Source organism: Salvelinus sp. IW2-2015, linkage group LG20 (assembly GCF_002910315.2).
Source record: "Salvelinus sp. IW2-2015 linkage group LG20, ASM291031v2, whole genome shotgun sequence".
Taxonomy (NCBI): domain Eukaryota; kingdom Metazoa; phylum Chordata; class Actinopteri; order Salmoniformes; family Salmonidae; genus Salvelinus; species Salvelinus sp. IW2-2015.
In genome coordinates, this window is record NC_036860.1 from 49,010,468 (window position 1) to 49,026,159 (window position 15,692).

The 15,692-nt window shown below is 43.1% G+C and overlaps 1 protein-coding gene across 3 annotated transcripts; it reads left to right on the forward strand.

Annotated features, from left to right (window-relative positions):
* Positions 1–4,181: 4,181 nt before the first annotated feature.
* On the forward strand, positions 4,182–13,135 carry LOC111981177 (nuclear pore glycoprotein p62). 3 transcript variants are annotated; one of them, XM_024012342.2, is made up of 13 exons: positions 4,182–4,277; positions 5,234–5,524; positions 5,920–6,329; positions 6,453–6,536; positions 6,709–6,822; positions 6,951–7,070; positions 7,211–7,340; positions 9,037–9,181; positions 9,330–9,379; positions 9,525–9,659; positions 9,773–9,884; positions 12,605–12,671; positions 12,789–13,135. In XM_024012342.2, exons 2-13 carry the CDS (start codon positions 5,238–5,240, stop codon positions 12,878–12,880), a joined length of 1,746 nt encoding a protein of 581 aa, XP_023868110.1. In that variant the 5' UTR covers positions 4,182–4,277; positions 5,234–5,237; the 3' UTR covers positions 12,881–13,135. The 3 variants fall into 3 exon arrangements, with proteins under 3 accessions (XP_023868110.1, XP_023868111.1, XP_023868112.1); XM_024012343.2 differs by having other exon boundaries at positions 7,223–7,340; XM_024012344.2 differs by having other exon boundaries at positions 6,483–6,536.
* Positions 13,136–15,692: the final 2,557 nt, after the last annotated feature.

Consider the following 15,692-nt stretch of genomic DNA (forward strand, 5'->3'; position numbering starts at 1 on the left):
ATCTGTTTTTTATTTGTACCTAGGCATATCTTTATTGCACAAAAATATAAATGCAACAATTTTAAAGATAGTTCATGTAACTCTGTACAAAGGAAGTCAGTTGAAATAAACTAATTGGACCATAATGTATGGATTTTCACATGACGGAATACAGATATGCATCTCTTGGTCACAATTTTTTTTTTCTTTAAGTATGTGGCTCAGAACCAGTCAGTGTCTGGTGTGACCACTATTTGCTTTGTGTCGAGTTGATCAGGTTGTTGATTGTGGCCTATGGAATGTTGTACCACTCTTCAATGGCTGTGTGAAGTTGCTGGATATTGGCGGGAACTGGAACACGCTGTCGTACACGTTCATCCAGAGTATCCCAAATATGCTCATTGTGTGACATGTTTGAGTAAGCAGGCCATTGAAGAACTGGGATGTGTATAGATCTTGTCACGGTATCTCTGCAATCAAAATTGCCATAGATAAAATGCAATTGTGTTGTCTAGCTTATACCTGTCCATACCATAACCCCAACGCCACCATGGGGCACAGTATTCACAACGTTGCCATCAGCAAACCGCTCTCCCACATGACGCCATACATGTGGTCTGGGTTTGAGGCCGGTTGGACGTACTGCCAAAGTCTCTACAACGGAGGCAGTTTATGGTAGAGAAATGAACATTCAATTATCTGGCAACAGCTCGGGTGGATGTTCCTGCAGCCAGCATTCCAATTGCACGCTCCCTCAACTTAAGATATCTGTGGCATTTAAAAAAAAAATGTTACACCTTTATTTAATCTTTATTTAACTAGGCAAGTCAGTTAACACATTCTTATTTTCAATGACGGCCTAGGAACGAGGCAGAACGACAGATTTTTAACCTTGTCAGCTCGGGGGATCCAATCTTGCAACCGTACAGTTAACTAGTCCAATGCTCTACCACCTGATTACATTGCACTCCACGAGGAGCCTGCCTGTTACGCGAATGCAGTAAGCTAAGGTAAYTTGCTAGCTAGCATTAAACTTATCTTATAAAAAACAATCAATCAATGACTGTCATTGCTCCAATGTGTACTTAACCATAAACATCAATGCCTTTCTTAAAATCAATACAAAAGTATATATTTTTAAACCTGCATATTTAGCTAAAAGAAATTCAGGTTAGCAGGCAATATTAACCAGGTGAAATTGTGTCATTTCTCTTGCATTCATTGCACGCAGAGTCAGGGTATATGCAACAGTTTGGGCRGCCTGGCTCTTTGCGAACTAATTTGCCAGAATTTTACGTAATTATGACATAACATTGAAGGTTGTGCAATGTAACAGGAATATTTAGACTCATGGATGCCACCCGTTAGATAAAATACGGAACGGAATAAACGTTTTGTTTTCGACGTGATAGTTTCCGGATTAGTCAAAGGTATATGGTTTAGAGAGAAATAATATAACAATTATAGTGTTATAATTCCTGTAATAAATTGCGGCTGAACTTGAAAGGGGTTCCTTCGTTATTTTACCGTTCATGTCTTCCATAGAGAATGTCTTGATCTACTTCAAATAAGGTCTGTGTTTCGTGCAGGCTTAAACCGCCTCGATGTTTTGATACCCGTGTAAATCTCACTAGGATAAGGTAACGTTTGTCAACATATTTTCATAAATCCACTCTACAAATCCACTCTACAAAGAAAATTGATCAGAGTTACCTTGTCCTATGGATATCTACACAGTTATAAAATTGGCAAGGTGGTGTAAGCCTACACGAAACACAGACCTTATTTTAAGTGAATCTAAAAATATCCTATGGAATAAATGAAGGAACCGCTTTTCAGATTTTGCTAGAAGGTGTCATGGGAATTATGACTCGCACTTTGGTCGTCAATTCTTACCATGCCCATTATTAAAATAGGATTTCCTGCATATAGAAATGACAGTTTTTGTTTTCAACATTCATCACAGGTAACTTACTCTATTTTTATTCAAACAGTTGAGAGTATTTGTCTCCTAAGCAGACTCTTCAGTATCATTGTCACTTCAGAGCTGTGTGTGTGTATTTATGTATTATATTAAGTTAAAATAAAAGTGTTCATTMTTCATTCAGTATTGTTGCAATTGTCATTATTACAAAAATGTGTGTATGATATATATATYATTTTWTTTWTWTTTTTWTTATTAATTGGCCGATTAATCGGTATCGGCTTTTTTTGTCCTCCAATAATCGGTATCGGCGTTAAAATCATAATCGGTCGACCTCTAGTCTGAAGGGACGTATGCTCTGTGGACTGTCTGCCTGCAGGCTTTTCTCTACACTGTGGAGGGAAAGAGTGATGCGGTCGCACCACCCTAGGATTTTTACTACAGTGCGGTTGACCAATTTACCCAAATACATTTGCTTACTTTTCTCCAGATACCAGCATGGTCTAGTTGCTTGCATTCAAAAGTATCAATCCATAAAGTAACAATAGGCTGCTGTACTTAAGTGCAACTATCACTGTGGTACCTAATGCCTATCTAACTTCTGTGTTAATTGGATGGATGGATGCTCCATCCATACAGAGGTGTTTTGGTGGAGTAGTGATTAATCCATGGGGAACCCGAATAGCAGATCATTGGACGCTGTTCACTAGTCTGAATCCTGAACAGATTCTGAGAATGCTCTCAGCCACGAGCCCCTCAGGCTTTCTAAGCACTCCCCTCAGACTGTGTTCACTAAGTGGAGACTGTCTGCCACAGTCTGTCAGAGAGCTCTGTGAGGGAGAAAGATGAGATGAGGGGATGGCAGACAGCTTTGGCTCTCATGGGCTTCATTATCTGGACTTGCAGGCACTAAATGCTACATTGAGGAGTCTACTTTGTCTCTATGTTAGTGTTCATTAGTGACTGAATCAAAAGGAATTAAAAGGACAAATACCACCGTAGGGATGGAGCCAGGTTTCCTCCTGACGTGACGCTTGGCATTCAGGCCAAAAAGTTCAATCTTGGTTTCATCAGACCAGAAAATCTTGTTTCTCATCGTCTGAGTCCTTTAGGTGCCTTTTGCTAAGTAGGGCTGTCATATGCCTTTTACTGAGGAGTGGCTTCCATCTGGCTTCTCTATCATAAAGGACTGATTGATGGAGTGCTGCAGAGATGGTTGTCCTTCTGGAAGGTTCTCCCATCTCCACAGAATAACTCTGGAGCTCTGTCAAAGTGACCATCGGGTTCTTGGTCACCTCCCTGACTAAGGCCCTTCTCCTCCGATTGCTCAGTTTGGCCGGGCGGCCAGATCTCTGAAAAGTCTTGGTGGTTCTTCCATTTCTTCCAAACTTCTTCCATTTAAGAATGATGGCGGCCATTGTGTTCTTGGGGACCTTCAATGCTGTCGACATCTTTTGATACCCTTCCACAGATCTTTGCCTCGACACAATCCTGCCTCGGCACAATTACTTCCACCTCATGGCTTGGTTTTTGCTCTGACATGAACTGTGGGACATTATATAGACAGGTGTGTGCCTTTCCAAATCATGTCCAGTCAATTGAATTTACCACAGATGGACTCCAAGTTGTAGAAACATTTCAAGGATGATCATTGGAAACAGGATGCACCTGAGCTGAATTTCGAGTCTCATAGCAAAATGTCTGAATGCTTATGAAAATAAGGTATTTCTGTTTTTAATTTTAAATAAATGTGCACAAATTTCGAAAAACCTGTTTTTGCCCTGCCTTTATGGGGTATTTAGTGTAGATTGATGAATATTTTTTTTCTCCTTTAATCCATTTTAGATTAAGGCTGTAACAWAACAAAGTGTGGAAAAGGGGAAGGGGTCTGAATACTTTCCGAATGCACTGTACAGAGGAATGTGATTAATTTGGTACAATATGGATCATTCCTTTGAATTCATTAATGGCATGTCCAGTCGTAATATGGCCTGGGTAGAAGCAAAAAAAAATTCTCCATCTGTAAAGGTCTACATTGAAGGGGGCTTTTCTAGAACCTGGTGATTTTGCTGGAAGAAAAATACTCAATGTCATGTATTTTTCTGTAAGTAGATACCTATTTGAACCCCCCCCCCCCCCCCTAAAAAAAAAACACTATGCAATACTACCAAAAACAATATTAATACTAATACTACTACTACTTGTCCTGAGTTTCAGCCTGGTCCAGCTCCACACTCCATCACAGCAGATGGCGCTCTCACATTCTGGGCGTTTGTGGACCTGCCAGTGTTCGCAACCATAAAAGCGCTCGTTGAAACTCCACGCAGATAACGTGTGTTTTTCAATTTAATTTGTTGTCTGAAGAAAACGAAAGGTATGGTTATGTTATCCAATTGTTCAACGCCAGTGAACGAACATGTATACATTTGTTTAGCTGGAGGTTTAATATATGGCGTTTTGTTAGCCATCTAAATCGTTCGTATTTTTGTAGCTAACCAACCGTAGCTGGCTAGCTAGCRAACTAAAATATGCTAGTTTGGTAACGTTAGCTAGCTAGCTGCCATATAGGCAATTTATTTGCAGAGTGTCAACTGGCTAGATACCGGTCTCCCATTTGCTATTTATACATATGATCAGTGTAAAAATGCTAGCTCAAAATGTAGTTAGCCGGCTAACTAGCTAAGTTAGTCTGTTAGCATGTTGCCAGAAGATACAAGCCCTACTGTTTCGTTACCAACCCTACCATTCACACCGAACTGCACAGGGGTCGGAACGCAATCATGTTAAATCATGGTTATATTAAGAGGCCGTGGAACCGGCGCCAGATACTGGTCGGAAAATGTACCGCTCAATGCAGGGATGGGATATGCTACTGTATATTACCTTTATCCACACTGTTCCATCGAGTAGATTGAAATACTGCTAGTTTTCTCGGAAAACCGAAATGTTCTGCCTCATGCTAGTTAGCAGTAGCCCCACACCCATAATGTAATGGGGTGTTGAGTTGAACAAGAAAGGAGCTGATTGGCTGACACTGCCATTCCAAAATGTCTGTGGTGGCTACTGCAAACTAGCACGAGCCTCCAATGTGTTTTAATCTAACCGTGGTTGTGTTCTGACCCAAGATGCAGGTCCGTGTAAACAAGCGTGACGGTAGCGTCGGTATCTTCTGACAAGTTTTTATCAGGACAGATCATTCCCATGTCCAGCTGAATCTCTTCTCTGTTTCTAGCCAAGCTGTGTTAGTGGATGAAGATGTTGAAGGGATTATAATGACATTGGTACGATATGTCATTGTATTATTCTCTCCCTTGTTCTCTTTCTGTATAGGACAATGAGTGGAGGATTCAACTTTGGACAAGCGTCCGGTACTGGATTCAGCTTTGGAGCTCCCAAAACTGCAACTGCCCCAGCTACAGGCTTCGGGATGCCAAGTGCTGCAGCTCCAGGTGGTGGCTTCTCTTTCGGAACCCCCAGCACTCCCCAGGCCCCAGTAGCTGCCCCCCAGAGCTCTGGGCTCTTTGCTATGCCCACCCAGGGTAGCACAAACCCAACTGGAGGGTTCAGCTTTGGGACCCCTGCACAGAGCAGTACTCCTGCAGGAGGAGGCTTCTCTTTTGGGTGGGTCTGTTGGATGATGTAGTTTGCGTGGATGTTTGGGTCGTTATATTATCTAAGGGTAGCATTGATGATGAGCTGAACAAACTCCCGAGTGGCTCAGTGGCTTACGGCACTGCGTCTCTGTGCAAGAGGCGTTACTACGGTCCCTGGTTCGAATTCAGGCTGTATCACATCCGGCTGTGATGGGGAGTTCCATAGGGCGGCGCACAATTGGCCCAGCGTCGTCCGGGTTTATTCGGAGTAGGCCGTCATTGTAAATAATACTTTTTTTCTTAACTTACTTGCCTAGTTAAATAAAATAAACTTGGTAGGTTGTTGCCTGTGTAGCTTACAGTAGGATAGCAATTGTAATGTAGATCTTATAATGCGTTATTTTCTCTTGCTTTTGTCTTTAGGACTCCCATTGCTAAACTCAATCTGGGTACGCCAGCCGCCTCTCAACCTGCACCGACTGGGCTAACTATGGGGATGGCGACCCCCTCCCCTGGGACAGGCTTTGGACTTGGTGGGGGTCTCGCCACACAAACCACTGCTGCCCCTGCAGGAGGGGGGTTCAGCTTTGGGACTGCAGGGGGGCTTGGAGCCCCTGTTGCCCAAACTCAGCCCCAGACCCAACCTGCTGCAGCTGGTGGACTCTCTTTAGGAACTCCTGCTGAAGCCACCCAAATTATGGGAGGTGGGTTTAGTTTTGGTGCAGCCAAGGTCCAGGCCACCACAGCCCCAGCCCCTACTGTAACCGCAGGAGGAGGCTTCTCATTTGGAAACAGCACACCTGCCAGCCTCTCCCTGGGGACCCAGCCCACAAGTGAGTTTTCTGAGCTCCTAGTCATCTGTTTATCAGATCATGGGTAATGTACTATAAATGCCATTATTACTTTACATCAGTGTTTTTTTTCATCCTGAATTATAGTATTTTGTCTTTACTTAGGTCTGACTCTGAACTCTGTGGCCTCAACAGCTGTACCAACCACAACCCAGGTTGGAGGATTCGCTTTTGGCGTCAAACCTTCTGGTAAATGGGGGAATCGGAGACATTTGGCATATATGAAATGAATATCTTGACAAATTGTAGAATTTGTTTTGTTGAAACAGTGAAAATGTGCTGTTTTTTTAAAGGGGGTGTGTGCCTGTTTTTAAACTATCAACGGCTATGAGTTTAAGATGGTCTATTATTTTCTCTCTAGCTACTCCAGCCCCGGGTGCAACTGCCCCGGCTACCCAGGCCTCATTAGGTTCTTCTCTTTTTGCTGTACCAGCATCAACAGCAGCTCCTGCTACAGCAGCAATCACAGGATTTTGTGAGTTTTATTACCTACTAGCGAGCTCTTGCTTGAAATATCAAGTGTTGGAAAACTCAAAAATAAGGTTAAATTGGCTTTCTGACATTCTGTGGTGGAGTTTAATTTCTTGACTCTCTTCTGATTAGTGGGCGCTGCCCCTACCTCCGCTGCCCCGGCTGCCACCTCAACAGCGGGAAGTACCCTGGGCTTCATGCTCAAACCCCTGGGAGCAGTCACTGCCACAACTACTGCCCCAGTTGGACCAGGTACTGTACAGGTTCACTGTTTTATCATGCAGGATTATTAGAATAACTAGAGCTTGATATTGTTGCCTGTTTATGCAAAATTGTGTATATGGGGTTGTTCATGCAGTATTTTTGTCATATTGATGAATTCCTCACTGTAGTGTTTGTTTTAGCTGCCCCTACCACAACCACAGGTTTCTCACTGGCTATGAAACCTGCGGGCGCCATTGGCATTGGTGTAACGGCCCCCATCACTGGCGTAGCCACAACCATTGCTACTGTTACAGCAAGGTACTGCAGGGTTCAGCCTGTCCAGTTTATTACAACCACTCACTGCAGTATCTCTCACTGTATTTGTATCCTCAACCATTGTATTTAGGGTTGGGGTTAATTCCATTTCAATTAATTCAATTCTGGAAGGAAACTGAAATGCGTGTACGTAGTCACGGAACACTATTAAAGTAACCAATGTTTAAATACTGTTTTACCCACTTCATATGTATATACTGTATTCTAGTCAAGGCCTATCCTATTTAACTATTGCTGTACATATACTGTATAATACAGATGTATCCATATTGTCTGTACATCCCATCACATACAGTGCCTTCGGGAAGTACTCAGACCCCTTGACTTTTTCCAAATTTTGTTACGTTACAGCCTTCTAAAATGTATTAAATTGTTTTTTCCCCTCAATCTACACACAATACCCCATAATGACAAAGGAAAACAGGTTTCTATAAATATTTTGCAAATGTATAAAAACTTAAAATATCACATTAACATAAGTATTCAGACCCTTTACTCAGTACTTTGTTGAAGCACGTTTGGTGGTGATTCCAGCCTCGTTTCTTCTTGGTTATGACTCTACAACCTTGGCACACCTGTATTTGGGGAGTTTCTCCCATTCTCAGCAGATTCTCTCAAGCTCCTTCAGGTTGGATGGGGAGTGTTGCTGCACAGCTATTTTCAAGCAGAGATGATCGGGCTCTTGCTGGGCCACTCAAGGACATTCAGAGCTTGTCTCCTTTCTCATGGTCTGAGAGTCTTTAGGTGCCTTTTGGCGAACTCCAAGCGGGTTGTCGTGTCTTTTTACTGAGGAGTGGCTTCCGTCTGGCCACTCTACCATAAAGGCCTTATTGATAGTGCTGCGGAGATGGTTGTCCTTATGGAAGTTTCTCCCATCTTCACAGGGGAGCTCTGTCAGTGACTATCGAGTTCTTGGTCACCTCCCTGACCAAGGCCTTTCTCCCCCGATTGCTCCGTTTTGCCAGCTCTAGGAAGAGTCTTTGTGATAACAAACTTCTATTTAAGAATGATGGAGGCCATTGTGTTCTTGGACCTTCAATGCTGCAGACGTTTTTTGGTGCCCTTCCCCAGATCTGTGCCTCGACACAATCCTGTCTCAGAGCTCTACGAACAATTCCTTTGACCTAGTGGCTTGGTTTTTGTTCTGACATGCACGGTCAACTGTACCACAGGTGGACTCCAATGAAGTTGTAGAAACATCTCAAGGATCATCAATGGAAACCGGYTACACCTGAGCTCAATTTCGAGTTTCATAAAGGGTCTGAATACTTATGTAAWMAAGGTATTTCTGTTTGATAAATTTGCAAACATTTCTAAACCTGTTTTTATTTCATCCATTTTAGAATAAAATGTAAAGTAACCAAATGTGGAAAGGTCAAGTTGTCTGAATACTTTCTGACGTGTGTGTACAAAAGCTGAAGAACATACGCACATCCAGGTACTTTCCGCAGGTGTTGGAGTTGTAGGCAAACTCATAGAATACACAGGTTTTCCTTTCTGTACACGCATTGCTCATCCTAATATTTCCTAATTCCGTTCTTTTACTTTTTTAGATTTGTGTGTATTAGATATTACTGCAATGTTGGAGCTAGGAACACAAGCATTTCGCTACACCCCCAATAATTTCTGCTCTGTATGTGACCGATTTGTCACTGGTCCCTTACTCCTCCCCCTGCAGTGCTCCTCCAGTGATGTCATATATCCAACTAGAGGGTCTCATTAACAAGTGGAGTCTTGAGCTGGAGGACCAGGAGAGGCATTTCTTACAGCAAGCCACCCAGGTCAACGCCTGGGACCGCACGCTGGTGGAGAACGGAGAGAAGGTAAACAGACATGTCATTATAGTGGCACTTCTCATAACTGCACCACTAGAAGCTAGGCAATGCTATTTGTTTTAATCTCATATGAAGTTGAACTTTGGGGTCTCTTCATGGCAGATGTTTGAAGGGCATGTTCATCTCGTTGTTACAGATCACATCACTGCACAGGGAAATGGAGAAAGTGAAATTGGACCAAAGAAGGTAGCGGTCAACAGCTTTATTTCTTATAATGTATTTGAATATATCAGATAATTCAGAATTCTGTCTTATCTGTAAGTAGATCTATGGTAATTATTGTCAATCTTTATTGTATGACCTTGTGTTTCTGCTCTCTACCCCGTCCCAGGCTGGACCAGGAACTGGACTTCATCCTGTCACAACAGAAGGAGCTGGAGGACCTGCTGTCCCCACTGGAGGAGTCTGTCAAAGAACAGAGTGGAACCATCTACATGCAGAACGCAGACGAGGAACGCGAGAGGACGTAAGGTTTTACCAAAGGTCTTTCTGAGTGAAAACCAATGCACAGTGAACTGAATCATGACTATGGTTATGTGATATCTCATCTTTATGCAATGTCTCCATCTCTTTCTGCAGGTACAAGCTTGCAGAGAACGTGGACGCCCAGCTGAAGAGGATGTCCCAAGATCTAAAGGAGATCATTGAACACCTGAATACATCCAGCGGGCCAGCTGATAACAGTGACCCGGTGAGAAGGAAAAATAGACCGATGTCTTTTGAATACCTTGCTGCCAGTGCTTTTACTTATGTAAATTGCCTGCATCCGCTAAGGGTCCGCGGTGTAACGACCACCCCTCATCGCTGTCAAACGCTCTCTAAAACACTTCTGTGAGCAGGCCTTTCTATTCGACCTGGCCCGGGTATCCTGGAAGGATATCTCATCCCGTCAGTCGAGGATGCCTGGTCGTTCTTTAAAAGTAATTTCCTCACCATCTTAAATAAGCATGCCTCTTTCAAAAAATCTAGAACTAAGAACAGATATAGCCCTTGGTTCACTCCAGACCTGACTGCCCTRGACCAGCACAAAAACATCCTGTGGCGGACTGCAATAGCATCGAATAGTCACCGCGATATGCAGCTGTTCAGGGAAGTCAGGAACCAATACACGCAGTCAGTCAGGAAAGCAAAGGCAAGCTTTTTCAAACAGAAATTTGCATCCTGTAGCTCTAACTCCAAAATGTTTTGGGACACTAAAGTCCATGGAGAACAAGAGCACCTCCTCCCAGCTGCCCCCACTGCACTGAGGCTAGGAAACACGGTCACCACTGATAAATCCATGATAATTGAAAATTTAAATAAGCTTTTCTCTCTACGGCTGGCCATGCTTTCCTCCTGGCTACCCCGGCCAACAGCTCCCCCCCGCAGCTACATTCACGAGCCTCCCCAGCTTCTCCTTCACCCAAATCCAGATAGCAGATGTTCTGAAAGAGCTGCAAAACCTGGACCCATACAAATTAGCTGGGGTAGACAATCTGGACCCTCTCTTTCTAAAACTATCCGCTGCCATTGTTGCAACCCCTACTACCAGTCTGTTCAACTTTTTTCGTATCGTCCGAGATCCCTAAAGATTGAAAGGCTGCCGCGGTCATCCCCCTCTTCAAAGGGGGTGACACTCTAGACCCAAACTGTTATAGACCTATATCCATCCTGCCCTGCCTCTAAAGTCTTCAAACGCCAAGTTAATAAACAGATCACTGACCATTTCGAATCCCACCGTACCTTCTCCGCTGTGCAATCTGGTTTCCGAGCTAGTCACGGGTGCACCTCAGCCACGCTCAAGGTACTAAACGATATCATAACCGCCATCGATAAAAGACAGTGCTGTGCAGCAGTCTTCATCGACCTGGCCAAGGCTTTCGACTCTGTCAATCACCGCATTCTTATCGGCAGACTCAACAGCCTTGGTTTCTCAAATGACTGCCTCGCCTGGTTCACCAACTACTTCTCAGAGTTCAGTGTGTCAAATCGGAGGGCCTGTTGTCCGGAKCTCTTGCAGTCTCTATGGGGGTGCCACAGGGTTCAATCCTCAGGCCGACTCTTCTCTGTATACATCAATGATGTTGCTGGTGATTCTCTGATACACCTCTACGCAGACGACACCATTCTGTATACTTCTGGCCCCTCTTTGGACACTGTGTTAACTAACCTCCAGACCAGCTTCAATGCCATACAACTCTCCTTCCTTGGCCTCCAACTGCTCTTAAATGCAAGTAAAACTAAATGCATGCTATTCAACCGATCACTGCCCGCATCTGCTCGCCCGTCCAGCATCACTACTCTGGACAGCTCTGACTTAGAATACGTGGACAACTACAAATACCTAGGTGTCTGGTTAGACTGTAAACTCTCCTTCCAGACTCATATTAAACATCTCCAATCCAAAATCAAATCTAGAATCGGCTTTCTATTTCACAACAAAGCCTTCGCTCACACCGCCAAACTTACCCTAGTAAAACTGATTATCCTACCGATCCTCGACTTCGGCCATGTCATTTACAAAATAGCTTCCAATACTCTACTCAGCAAATTGGATGCAGTCTATCATAGTGCCAACCGTTTTGTTACCAAAGCCCCTTATTCCACCCACCACTGCGACCTGTATGCTCTAGTCGGCTGGCCCTCGCTACATATTCGTCGCCAGACCCACTGGCTCCAGGTCATCTATAAGTCTTTGCTAGGTAAAGCCCTGCCTTTTCTCAGCTCACTGGTCATGATAACAACACCCACCCGTTGCACGCGCTCCAGCAGGTATATCTCACTGGTCATCACCAAAGCCAACACCTCCTTTAGCAGCCTTTCCTTCCAGTTCTCTGCTGCCAGTGACTGGAACTAATTGCAAAAATCGCTGGAGACTTATATTTCCCTAACTAACTTTAAACATCAGTTATCTGAGCAGCTAACCGATCGCTGCAGCTGTACATAGTCCATCTGTAAATAGCCCACCCAATCTACCTACCTCATCCCCATATCGTTTTTATTTACTTTTCTGCTCTTTTGCACACCAGTATCTCTACTTGCACATCATCTGCTCACTTATCACTCGTGTTAATCTGCTAAATTGTAATTACTTCGCTACTATGGCCTATTTATTGCCTACCTCCAGCCATTTGCCAGTATCTAGACTTATAGAGACTTTTTTTCTATTGTGTTGACTGTACGTTTGTTTATCCCATGTGTAACTCTGTTTTTGTCGCACTGCTTGGCCTTATCTTGGCCAGGTCGCAGTTGTAAATAAGAACTTGTTCTCAACTAGCTTACCAGGTTAAATAAAGGTGAAAAAATGTATTTCTACAGTTATTCTGAAGCAAATACCACATGTTCTGAACTGTGGTTACCTGGTTAGTTTATTTAGGGAAGAGGAAATGTGTAATTAGTTATTCTAACACTTTTTTTTTTCTCTCTCTTTAGCTTCAGCAGATCTGTAAAATTCTCAATGCCCACATGGACTCTCTTCAATGGATTGACCAGAACTCGGGTCAGTATTTAACCCATGTGTGGTCTTGAGTAAACAACTTTTTAACTTGAACCTTGCTTCTGATAAAAAGTTGACATCCTTCAATCCATATTAACTCTGTAATATGTCTATCCTCAGTGCTTCTACAGAGAAGGGTGGAGGATGTGTCCAAACTCTGCGACAACCGACGCAAAGAGCAGGAGAAGACTTTTCGCATAACATTTCATTGAAGATTGCAATAATTATCAGAATGAATATGTGCATTATGCAAGTTTGTTTCTTTTTTTTTTATACAATGAAGATCATTTTGAGAGGAGTTATGATAAAGGTTTGCTTTTAATGCAGCATCAATTGTGATTTATAGAAAAGTACTCCCAAGTTAAGGTGTGTGTGAGATGCACTTCCCAAATTTCAACACTGGTGCTGGGCAAATAATTAATTCTGATTAAATAAAGAGTTGCACACATGTGCTCCAATATGCTTTAGGGGTCGATTAAATCCGGTTCACTGAAGATAAGCGCTGTAGTGCAATTTAAATGTGAAGGTACTTCCTAATTGAGAAGACATAAGAAGCGTTGACCGATGCAAATCAATCAAATACATGTTTATTTGTCACATGCTTCGTAAACGGGTGTAGACTAACACTGATATGCTTGCTTACGGCCCTTCTGATGAAATAAATAATTGAATTAACGAGGAATAAATACACAGTAACGATAACTTGGTTACATACACGGGGTAACACCACCGAGTCGCTGTGCAGTGGTACGAGGTAATTGATGTAGGTATATACATATAGGTAGGGATAAAGTGATTGACTAATCAACAGGATCGATGAACAGCAGCAGCGTACACTGACTATTAAGAACACCGTAAAATTGAGTTGCACCTAATTTTCTTTCTAAAATGCCGCGCAGATGAAATATTGCGCAGAGAAGCGCGACATTGAACTCAACTCTAGTTTTCCCCTTTAACACGATCAACGTTTCGCTCTGCTGTCGAAATTGTGCTAGAATCAACACAACACTAGCCACTTTCAATGTAACATACCGAAAGAAAATGAACTGCAAGGTATTCTCTTGTAGGCAGAGCGCGTTTGAGTAAGATTCAATTGCATTGACGTGTACGACTCGAAGCCAACTTATGCTCTATCTGAAAATTTGGTCGGGAGCGCCGTATGGACAGTGTGACGCAATTGCGAAGTCTTTTGACGGARGCAGAGGCCAAATTGAGCCGTTTACCGCATCGCTGTACGCCTCTCAAATGTAACAACGCGGAGGTCTCCGTATAGCTCCGCATTGACATGATTGGTTGACGGTGGGTGAGGGCAGGAGGTCTTGTGTAAACACAAACTCACTTCCATGACATTTTACTTCATAACAGCTCTGTGAAGGTCAAGAAGCATGAATGCCTTGACTTCTGCAGAGGCCATATCACCGTAAATCCTGTAAAGTCAATGCAGACGGCAGATTGACCATGCAGCGCCTTTCAGCCCCATACTCTTAATACTGGTGCGCCATAACCAATCAGAGCTGCAGATTTTCTTGTTTTGAGATCAAAGCGGGAGCTACATGTAGCCACCTGTGCACATTTGTTAATATTCTTTGCCAGTTAGTGAGTTATTAGCCCAGTTACAGCTCATTTCTAATCAACAATGGGGGAGTAGTTGCTTCCTAAAAGAGCACAAAATGTGTGCATTTCAGGTAAATAGCTTTTTTTTGGTCTTAATTAAAGGGACAGCATATTTTAAGATGGTCTTGAATAAGCTAAGTAGCCAATAGGCAGAGGGTAGCAGAATTTGTCTGATTCCCTAATAATGGTATGGGAATAATAATGAAACAACATTTAGTCACCTCCTTGTCTGAAGGACAAGTGGATAAACAGGTTAATGTCAAGTCCTGCATGTTTTTTTCCAAACGTCTCAAGGAATGTAGGCCTACATTGAACACCGCACATTTGCTGCTACTGTAGGCTGAATGATAACAGATATTTCCATGTTAAAACGTTATGGAATGCATTTTCTCCATTGTTTTTGATGGTAGGCCACTCTGTTAGGCCTACATTATAATGAAATAGCCACAGTAGTCTACTTGGCCACTGTTAAAACTGTTAACTTAAAGCAGGTACAAGCCTCCGTGTTCACAATGTTGAAGTTAGCGCTCAGCAGACCTGAAATTTGCCCAGTGCCGGAAATAAATAGAGGGAACATTGGTTGCACCCCCACCCCCTTTTGCCCTCAGAACAGTCTCAATTCGTCGGGGCATGGACTCTACAAGGTGTCGACAGCGTTCCACAGGGATGCTGGCCCATGTTGACTCCATTGCTTCCCACAGTTGTGTCAAGTTGGCTGGATATCCTTTGGGTGGTGGACCATTCTTGATACACACGGGAAACCGAGTGTGGAAAAACCTAGCAGCGTTGCAGTTCTTGACACAAACCGATGTGCCTGGCACCTACTACCATACGCCGTTCAAAGGCACATATAATTTGGCTTGCCCATTTACCCTCTGAATGGCAAACATACACAATGTCTCAAGGCCTAAACATCCTTCTTTAACCTGTCTCTTCCCCTTCATCTACACTGATTTGAAGTGGATTTAACAAGTGACATCAATAAGGGATCATAGCTTTCACCTGGTCAGTTTGTCATGGAAAGAGTAGGTGTTCTTAATGTTTTGTACACTGTTTATGTGATAAGAGTTTGTGCAAAAGGGGTCAATTTCCGATCTAGCCGAAATATGCAGAGTTTATCGTGAACGCGGTATCCACTAAAGCAGGAACATTGCCTTTAAATTGWATTCAATCTGTAAGGTTGCACTTCTGTTATGCGGATTGAAGAGCCCTAACTATTTAATAAATCTTCTTCGGGATCGGTGTCCCTTCCACAGGACGGTTGAGCTAATGTAGGCTAATGTGATTAGCATGAGGTTGTAAGTAACAAGAACATTTCCTAGGACATAGACATATCTGATATTGACAGAAAGCTTAAATTCTTGTTAATCTAACTGCACTGTCCAATTTACAGTATCTATTACAGTGAAA

Bases quoted from the DNA above. Each gene is read 5' to 3' on its own strand.
- LOC111981177 (XM_024012342.2), top strand. From the start codon at position 5,238: ATGAGTGGAGGATTCAACTTTGGACAAGCGTCCGGTACTGGATTCAGC. The intron at 6,537-6,708 runs GTAAATGGGGGA...TTTTCTCTCTAG, and splicing joins TTTTGGCGTCAAACCTTCTG to CTACTCCAGCCCCGGGTGCA. The intron at 9,380-9,524 runs GTAGCGGTCAAC...ACCCCGTCCCAG, and splicing joins GTGAAATTGGACCAAAGAAG to GCTGGACCAGGAACTGGACT.